This window comes from Blennius ocellaris, assembly GCF_963422515.1.
Source record: "Blennius ocellaris genome assembly, chromosome: 11".
NCBI classification, from domain to species: domain Eukaryota; kingdom Metazoa; phylum Chordata; class Actinopteri; order Blenniiformes; family Blenniidae; genus Blennius; species Blennius ocellaris.
This window is the reverse complement of record NC_137660.1, coordinates 28,246,925-28,256,764: the sequence shown is the minus strand read 5'-3', so window position 1 is coordinate 28,256,764 and position 9,840 is coordinate 28,246,925. Positions and strand designations below refer to the sequence as shown.

Here is a 9,840-nt window from a genome sequence, read left to right as displayed (position 1 = left end):
GGAGTGAAACCATCCGATTAATGAGTGAAACATCAAATGAAGGAGTGAAACGATCTAATGAAGGAGTGAAACATCAAATGAATGAGTGAAACAATCTAATGAATGAGTGAAACATCAAATGAATGAGTGAAACAATCCAATTAATCAGAGAAACATCAAATGCAGGAGTGAAACGAACTGATGAATGAGTGAAACATCAAATGAAGGAGTGAAACAATCTAATGAAGGAGTGAAACAATCTAATGAAGGAGTGAAACAATCTGATGAATGAGTGAAACATCAAATGAAGGAGTGAAACAATCTAATGAAGGAGTGAAACAATCTAATGAATGAGTGAAGCACCAAATGAAGGAGTGAAACAATCTAATGAATGAGTGAAACATCAAATGAAGGAGTGAAACAATCTAATGAATGTGTGAAACATCAAATCAAGGAGTGAAACCATCCGATTAATGAGTGAAACATCAAATGAAGGAGTGAAACGATCTAATGAAGGAGTGAAACATCAAATGAATGAGTGAAACAATCTAATGAATGAGTGAAACATCAAATGAATGAGTGAAACAATCCAATTAATCAGAGAAACATCAAATGCAGGAGTGAAACGATCTGATGAATGAGTGAAACATCAAATGAAGGAGTGAAACAATCTAATGAAGGAGTGAAACAATCTAATGAAGGAGTGAAACAATCTAATGGAGTGAAACAATCTGATGAATGAGTGAAACATCAAATGAAGGAGTGAAACAATCTAATGAAGGAGTGAAACAATCTAATGAAGGAGTGAAACAATCTGATGAATGAGTGAAACGACCTGATTAAATGAAACAATCAAATAAAGGAAAGGATGAGAGGAAGGAGCGGAACGACCGGATGAAGGAGTGAAAAACACCAGGATGACAAAGTGAACTAGTTCCTGTTGGTCCCGAAGAAGAGTCGCTGTTCAGGACCCGGACCCACCGGACCCACCGGACCCGCCGGACCGGAGGAAAAGCCGTGGATGCAACAAGTCCTCACGAGCAGCTTTTGTTCAGCTGCTTACACACACACACACACACACACACACACACACACACACACACACTCACCTCCGCCACTCTCCACCGGGTCCGGAATCGCCGCGGCGCCGGGAAGATGCTCCTCCAACTCCGGTACGTGCCGCGGGTCGTTGCGCCGGTGTGAGGACCGGGGGACCGGGGGACCGGGGGACCGGAGCGCGAGCGGAGCGGAAACGTGCGTAAAGTGCGCAGCGTCGCTCCAAGGATGCGAAATATGCGCGGAATGAGGAGCAGGAATGAAGTGAACGAGGGAGAGAGAGAGAGAGAGAGAGAGAGAGAGAGAGAGAGGGGCTGGCGTCACCCTGGATAGAGGGAGGAGGAGGAGGGGGGGAAAGAGGGAGGAGGGGGAGGGGCAACAGCTGCTCCAACGACAAAAGAAAACTCCGGAGAAGGAAACAAACTTTCGGGAACAAAAACAAGTTTCATCGACGGAAAAAAAAAGGGGAAAAGAAAACAAAAAAAAGAGTAAAAAAAAATGGTGAAGGTATGAAAGGAAGGAAACAAATGTAAAGACAAAGTGTCACGTGACGTCGCCATCAACGTCAGCAGCAGGTAGACGAGAGGACGTCCCCCCCCCCCCCTTCACCCCCCCCAGCAGAGCCTCATGGAGTTGTTTACTCTACAGTGCAGGGTCTCAGGTTTCCTCCCTCAGGGACGAACTGTGACATAAAACAAACACACCTGAAACCTGACACCAGTGTGTGTGTGCGTGTGTTTGTACACCAGTGTGTGTGTGTGTGTGTGTGTGTGTGCAGCACCTTCCTAAACCAGAGGCAGGATTGAACAAATTAATCTTTTTATTCCAAAAACACAAAATAGATCAAAATAAAGAAATCCACATGCTCCTAAAGGAGGAAGACGTAAAAACCCATTGACCCTTTGTCCCCAAAGCACTTACTGACCCCTCCCCCTCAAAGCACTCACCGACTCCTCCCCCTCACACTTACTGACTCCTCCCCCTCAAAGCACTCACCGACTCCTCCCCCTCACACTTACTGACTCCTCCCCCTCAAAGCACTCACCGACTCCTCCCCCTCAAAGCACTCACCGACTCCTCCCCCTCACACTTACTGACTCCTCCCCCTCACACACTTACCGACTCCTCCCCCTCATAGCATTTACCGACTCCTCCCCCTCAAAGCATTTACTGACTCCTCCCCATGTCAACACCTCAGTGACTAAAGTTCCCTACAGTTTAAACCACCACTAGCCCCAGTTAGCTATGGTGAACCAGACTAGCCCGAGTGACCAATTGCTAACTGCAAGACCGGTTAGCTACGGCTAACCAGGCTAGCTCGAGTTAGCGATTGCTGACCGTTTGCTCGGTCAGCCATGGCTTACCGCTAGCCTGGTAAGCTATGGCGAACCAGGCTAGCCCGAGTTAGCAATTGCTAACCACTAGCCGGGTTAGCTACGGACCGAGCTGCTGCAGGTTTCAGCTTCACGAGATGAAAAAAAAAAAGAAAAGACACATTTGATTAGGTGAAACAAGTTAAAACTTTATACTTTAAAACGTGAAAACAGACAATTTTTGGTCAAAAGTGAAGGAAAACGAAGCGTCGAGACATAAAACAGTTACCTATTTCTCTTTAAAAGACTGGTGTGAGCAAGGATAATAATAACACTGTGGAAGGCTCTGGTGAAGATCTGGACCTGGACTAAGTGGGTCTGGACCAGGACCAGGTGGATCTGGATCCAGGTAGTGCCCCGGGACCTGGGTCAGTGTCTAGTCCACATTGCGGTACCTGGAGAACAGGTTGTACAGGACTCTCAGCGTGGACTTCAGGTCGCAGTTCACGATATCTGCAAGAGAAGAAGAAGAAGAAGAAGAAGGATGAAGGTCACGACCTCCGGGGGGGCGGGGGGGGGGGTCAAGGGGAGTCGGGGGTCAAGAGGTCACCTTCAGCTCGGGGCTTTGGTCTCTCCAGACCTCCGTCCTGCATCAACTCGAAGGAAAAGGAAACGTTGTGAACCTGCAGGAGAAGCACACACACAGGTGGGAAAAAACCGCCTGTAACCACGGCAACAAGGAGCACAACAAAGATGGCTGCCCCAAGAGACGATGAGTGGATGATGTCACGGGGTTAAGGAAAGGTGTTAGGAGGCTTCCTAAAGGAGTTAAGGAAAGGTGCTAGGAGGCTTCCTAAAGGAGTTAAGGAAAGGTGTTAGGAGGATTCGTAAAGGAAAGGTGTTAGGAGGCTTCCTAAAGGAGTTAAGGAAAGGTGTTATGAGGCTTCGTAAAGGAATTAAAGAAAGGCGTTAGGAGGCTTCGTAAAAGAGTTAAGGAAAGGTGTTAGGAGGATTCGTAAAGGAGTTAAGGATAGGTGTTATGAGGCTTCCTAAAGGAGTTAAGGAAAGGTGGTAGGAGATTTTACCTTTTGATCGAAGTTTTCCGGCGTGAGGAAGAAGTTGTAGAGCGGAACAAAGTAACCTTCAAGAAGTCCCATCAACAGGACCAGATACACGCCGTCTGCAAACTGAGTAATCTGGATTATCATCCGGATTATAATTTGGATTACAATCTGGAGGAAGATGCTCTATAACCTGTACGTTAGAGGTGGAAGATGCTCTATAATCTGGATTATACCTGAGTGTCCAGTTCAGAAACCTCCAGGTTCAGTTTGTTCAGGTGTTTGTTGACAAACGTGATCAAAGTCTGAAATCACAACACGCACTTTTTTTAGAAAACACAACACAACACAACACACACACGCACACACACACACACACACACCTTCTTCACCACGTTGAGTTTATCCGGAGCGTGGTCAAACAAGGTGTCGAAAGCGTCGCGTTCTGTGGACACACGTTCAGTTCATCGGTTGATCACACAACACAACTGCATAACGACATACAACTACACAAAGTCACACAACACAACATTGTGACGTTAGCGTACCGTGTCGGCCGGAGAACGCTCTGAAAGAAGAACACAACCAGCGTCAGACTCAAGAGACTCACTGCTCGGTACAATGGAGGTGTGCAGCTCTGTGTGTGTGTGTGTGTGTGTGTGTCTATTGGCGGTTGCCGCGACGATGTTGTTGTTGTCGTTGCTGTTGTTGTTGGACAGGGGTCAGATGTTCTGGAGGGAAGAAACACTGCAGGAGATATCACACACACACACTACTAATCCATGATGGCAAAGGCAGGCAGGTCTGGGCAACTGTCCTGGTGTGTGTGTGTGTGTGTGTGTGTGTGTGTGTGTGTGTGTGTGTGTGTGTGTGTGTGTGTGTGTGTGTGTGTGTGTGTGTGTGTGTGTGTGTGTGTGTGTGTGTGTGTGTGTGTGATTAGCCATCCAGCATGACTGAATGTGTGTGTTGGCCTGCTGTTATCTCCCTGGTTGCTGCTGTCAGGCTGCAGGGAGACGGAGTCTGTGTGTGTGTGTGTGTGTGTGTGTGTGTGTGTGTGTGTGTGTGTGTGTGTGTGTGTGTGTGTGTGTGTGTTTTCTTAGTCAGTCAGGTTGGGACAAAATGTCGACCTTCAGCTTTCTTCAAGGTCACCATCAAAGTAACAGTAATGTAACTAATGTTAACGAGATGCTACTGTGATGCTAGGTGAAGTCGCTACGTTAACAAGAGGCTACCGTGATGCTAGGTGAAGTCGCTACGTTAACGAGATGCTACTGTGATGCTTGGTGAAGTCGCTACGTTAACGAGATGCTACTGTGATGCTAGATGAAGTCGCTACGTAAACAAGAGGCTACCGTGATGCTAGGTGAAGTCGCTACGTTAACGAGATGCTACTGTGATGCTAGGTGAAGTCGCTACGTTAACGAGATGCTACTGTGATGCTAGGTGAAGTCGCAACATTAACGAGATGCTACTGTGATGCTAGGTGACGTCGCTACGTTAACGAGATGCTACTGTGATGCTAGGTGAAGTCGCTATATTAACGAGATGCTACTGTGATGCTAGGTGACGTCGCTACGTTAACGAGATGCTACTGTGATGCTAGGTGAAGTCGCTACGTTAACGCCACGTAAATTCACGGCGTGTCGGCGACTCACTCGGTGTTTCCGGTGATTTCCTCCTGAATCTGTCGGGACTGCAGGATTCCTTCTCGCTTCTGAAACACAAACCAGGAAGTTCGATCGATCGATTGTGTCGGCCGAACACGACAGGAAGTGGGCGGAGCCCTCACCGACCTGGACGACCACCACTTGGATAGAAACGTGGTCCGGAAGTCGGATCGGAGCTCTGAAGTGCTGCGACAGCGCCACCAGCAGGTGGAGGATGGCCACGATGCTCTTAGCGTGAACCGCTAGCCAAACAGAAAACAACACAATCCTCGTCGGACATTTTGATATGAATGGTGGTGCGATTCCACTCCGTACCACCAGGGGGTGAAGAAAAGAAGAAGAACCCTTTCACATCCACTGAGTTAACCTGGATTAACCCTTTCATATCCATTAAGTAAACCTGGATTAACACTTTCACATCCAGAGTTAACCTGTATTAACCCTTTCATATCCAGAGTTAGCCAGGATTAATCCTTTCATATCAACTAAGTAAACCTAGATTAACCCTTTCATATCAACTAGGTAAACCTGGCTTAACCCTTTCATATCCAGTTAGCCTGGATTAATCCTCTCATATCCAGTTAGCCTGGATTAACCCTTTCATATCCACAGAGTTAACCTGGATTAATCCTTTCATATCCACTAAGTAAACCTGGATGGATTAACCCTTTCATATCCACTAAGTAAACCTGGATGGATTAACCCTTTCACATCCACAGAGTTAGCCAGGATTAACCCTTTCACATCCACAGAGTTAGCCAGGATTCACCCTTTCACATCCACAGAGTTAGCCAGGATTCACCCTTTCACATCCACAGAGTTAGCCAGGATTAACCCTTTCACATCCACAGAGTTAGCCAGGATTCACCCTTTCACATCCACAGAGTTAGCCAGGATTCATCCTTTCACATCCACAGAGTTAGCCAGGATTAACCCTTTCACATCCACAGAGTTAACCTGAATTAACCCTTTCATATCCATTAAGTAAACCAGGATTAACCCTTTCACATCCACAGAGTTAACCTGGATTGACCCTTTCATATCCACTAAGTAAACCTGGATGGATTCACCCTTTCATATCCACAGTTAGCCAGGATTAACCCTTTCACATCCACAGAGTTAGCCAGGATTAACCCTTTCACATCCACAGAGTTAACCTGGATTGACCCTTTCATATCCATTAAGTAAACCTGGATTAACCCTTTCACACTCACAGTCGACGTTCCAGCGGATGCTCCTGGCCGAGAGCTTCAGCGAGTCGTTGATTCGCTCCAGAACCGTCTGCAGCTTCTGCTTCTGTGCGATTTCGGACTGCGTGACCTCGGCCACGTTCAGCCGTTCACCCTCCAGCTTCTCTGCAACAGAGACGCTTCACACGTTCACCCTGCGGTCCGACACGTCCCGGCCTCTCGGCGGAGGAAGGTCCCGAACGTCTGCGTCCGGGGGTCGAAAGGTTCGGGAGGGGCGGCGGCTCTTCTTACCGAAGAGTTTCTGCAGGACCTGGCCGTCGTACAGGTCTTCAGCCAGGTCCTTCACGATGATCCTCTCGCCGACCAGGACGTCGTTGATCCAGTCGATCAGAACCTGCAGACACCGGCACCCGTCAACACCAGGGAGAAGAGCCAAGGAAGAGCTAATGAAGAGGAAAGGGCAGACGGAGGGCCGGGGAAGGGCTGAGGAAGGGTAGACGAAGAGCAGACGGAGAAGAGACGGTGAGCAAACGAAGAGCAGATGAAGAAGAGACGGTGAGCAGACGAAGAAGGGATGGCGAGTAGATGAAGAGCAGATGAAGAGTAGATGAGGAGCAGATGAAGAGCAGGTGAAGATTAGATGAGTAGATGAAGAGCAGATGAAGAGCAGATGAGTAGATGAAGAGCAGATGAAGACTAGATGAAGAGCAGATGAGTAGATGAAGAGCAGATGAAGGTTAGAAGAGTAGATGAAGGGTAGGTCAAGAGCAGATGAAGAGCAGATGAAGAGACAAAGAGCAGACCAAGAAGAGATGAAGAAGAGACAACGATGAAGAGATGAAGAGCAGATGAAGAGTAGATGAAGAGCAGGTAAAGAGCAGATGAATAGTAGATGAAGAGATGATGATGAAGAGCAGATAGAGACAAAGATGAAGAGCAGATGATGAGGAGATGAAGAGCAGATGAGTAGATGAAGGGTAGGTCAAGAGCAGATGAATATTAGATGAAGAGATGATGATGAAGAGCAGATAGAGACAAAGAAGAGATGAAGAAGAGCCAAAGATTAAGAGCAGATGAAGAGCAGATGATGAGGAGATGAAGAGCAGATGAAGAGCAGATGAGTAGATGAAGGGTAGATGACGGGTAGGTCAAGAGCAGATGAAGAGCAGATAAAGAGACAAAGAGCAGACCAAGAAGAGATGAAGAAGAGACAACGATGAAGAGATGAAGAGCAGATGAAGAGATGAAGAGCAGAACGTGAAGAAGACAAACCTTCATCAGCTCCTGAAGTTTCCGGTCGTTCTTGGAGTTTGGATCCACCATGGTGCGAACCTCGTTCTCCTCTAGGGGACGGAACAGGATGAACAGATGAATGGATGAATGGATGAATAGATGAACGGATGAATGGATGAGTGGATGAACAGGTTCTACCCAGCATGGTGTCCTCGGGGTCCAGCTCATAGTGTGACGGGCTGAGAGGAAGATTGATGGCGTTGATCCCCTCCTCCTGCAGCTCCGACACTACACACACACACACACACACACACACACACACACACACACACACACACACACACACACACACACACACACACACACACAGTACAGTGATCAATATCATATCATTAATGTGGTAAAACTCCCAGCATGCCGTTCTTTAACCACCACTGATCTTTAACTTTAATCAACATCCTCCGTGTCCTTTCTAGGTTTTTTCTTGACAGTATTTTTGACAGTGTTTCAGTTTTTAACAGTGTATCTCACAGTTTAACAATGTTTTTAATGGTTAAGTTTACCAGTGTAATTAACAGCAGTTTTTAGCTGTTTATTTAACAGTGTTTAACAGTTTTTTTAACTATTGATTTAACAGTTTTTTTGACAGTTTATTTAGTTTGTAACAGTTGATTTAACAGTATTTTGACAGTGTAATTAGTTTCTAACAGTTGATTTAACAGTACTTTTGACAGTTTATTTAGTTTGTAACAGTTGATTTAACAGTATTTTGACAGTTTATTTAGTTTTTAACAGTTGATTTAAAACTTTAACAGTTGATTTAACAGTATGTTGACAGTGTAATTAGTTTCTAACAGTTGATTTAACAGTATTTTGACAGTTTATTTAGTTTTTAACAGTTGATTTAAAACTTTAACAGTTGATTTAACAGCATTTTGACAGTTTATTTAGTTTTTAACAGTTGATGTAAAACTTTAACAGTTGATTTAACAGTATTATGACAGTGTAATTAGTTTTTAACAGTTGATTTAACAGTATTTTGACAGTTTATTTAGTTTTTAACAGTTGATGTAAAACTTTAACAGTTGATTTAACAGTATTATGACAGTATAATTAGTTTTTAACAGTTGATTTAACAGTATTTTGACAGTTTATTTAGTTTTTAACAGTTGATTTAAAACTTTAACAGTTGATTTAACAGTATTTTGACAGTGTAATTAGTTTCTAACAGTTGATTTAACAGTATTTTGACAGTTTATTTAGTTTTTAACAGTTGATGTAAAACTTTAACAGTTGATTTAACAGCATTTTGACAGTTTATTTAGTTTTTAACAGTTGATGTAAAACTTTAACAGTTGATTTAACTGTATTTTGACAGTGTAATTAGTTTGTAACAGTTGATTTAACAGTATTTTGACAGTGCAATTAGTTTTTAACGGTTGATTTTTCATTTTTAACAGTACATTTAAGAGTTTAATCGCAGTTGACTTGACGGTGTTTTTACAGTGCGGCTACCTTCCTTCGCCTTCTTCCTTCGGGCCAGAGTTCCTCCAAGTTTCCCGAGGAAAGAATCGTCTTTCTTCCTGGACGACGGGGACTTGGGGGTCGGGGACTTGGCCGTCGGGGACTTGGGGGAGGACGGAGACTTCTGCGGGGACGAGGCCATGGTGGAGGAGGAGGTGGAGGAGGAGGAGGAGGAGGAGGAGGTGATGAAGATGAAGGTGGAGGAGAAGCTTGAAGTGACGGAGGAAAATCTCAGCCCGAGTTCCGAGTTACACTCCCTAAAGCGGAAACGGAATTCCACACGTTCTGCAGGAGGCCCCGCCCACAAGGAGGAGGAGGAGCGGGGGGGGGGGGGGGGGGGGGGGGGGGGGGGGGGCGCTGAGCTCGTCACGCAGAATAAAATGCGCTGAAAAGTGTTTTTAACTGTGAAGAAAAACAAACAAAACGTGTTTTGATCTGTTGAGGTTTTTTTTTGTTTTTTTTTTATACTTCAAATGAAAAGTTCAGTCAAACTGCAACATTCAGCCCAAATGGACACATTCAACTACACAACAAACAACATAAACACACACCACAACCAACATAAACACACCACAAACAACATAAACAAGTAACATAAACACACAACAAACAGCATAAACAAATGACATAAACAAACAACATTAAAAACAACATAAACACACAACAAACAGCATAAACAAATAACATAAACACACAACAAACAGCATAAACAAATGACATAAACACACAACAAACAACATAAAAAACAACATAAACACACAACAAACAGCATAAAAACAACATAAACAAATAACATAAACAAACAACATGAACATAC

General features: G+C 44.9%; 2 protein-coding genes across 4 annotated transcripts in view; both read right to left on the bottom strand.

Moving 5' to 3' along the window:
- Nucleotides 1–1,213, bottom strand: part of LOC308136622 (transcriptional enhancer factor TEF-1-like) — a 9,663-nt gene extending 8,450 nt beyond the window's left edge. For both annotated transcript variants that reach the window (XM_080505048.1, XM_080505049.1), the window contains exon 1: nt 1,089–1,213. The gene's annotated coding sequence lies outside the window, so the exon portion shown is untranslated. The remainder of the gene's footprint in view (nt 1–1,088) is intronic.
- Nucleotides 1,214–2,542: 1,329 nt separating this feature from the next.
- Nucleotides 2,543–9,265, bottom strand: LOC308136624 (alpha-parvin). 2 transcript variants are annotated; one of them, XM_080505051.1, is made up of 13 exons: nt 9,015–9,265; nt 7,698–7,787; nt 7,539–7,609; nt 6,558–6,660; nt 6,291–6,431; nt 5,203–5,318; nt 5,065–5,123; nt 3,958–3,977; nt 3,793–3,854; nt 3,646–3,714; nt 3,434–3,544; nt 2,959–3,031; nt 2,543–2,861 (listed from the first exon to the last, which is right to left on the bottom strand). In XM_080505051.1, the coding sequence occupies exons 1-13, from the start codon at nt 9,163–9,165 to the stop codon at nt 2,785–2,787; spliced, it is 1,143 nt and encodes a 380-aa protein (XP_080361177.1). In that variant the 5' UTR covers nt 9,166–9,265; the 3' UTR covers nt 2,543–2,784. The 2 variants fall into 2 exon arrangements, with proteins under 2 accessions (XP_080361177.1, XP_080361178.1); XM_080505052.1 differs by having other exon boundaries at nt 3,434–3,535.
- Nucleotides 9,266–9,840: the final 575 nt, after the last annotated feature.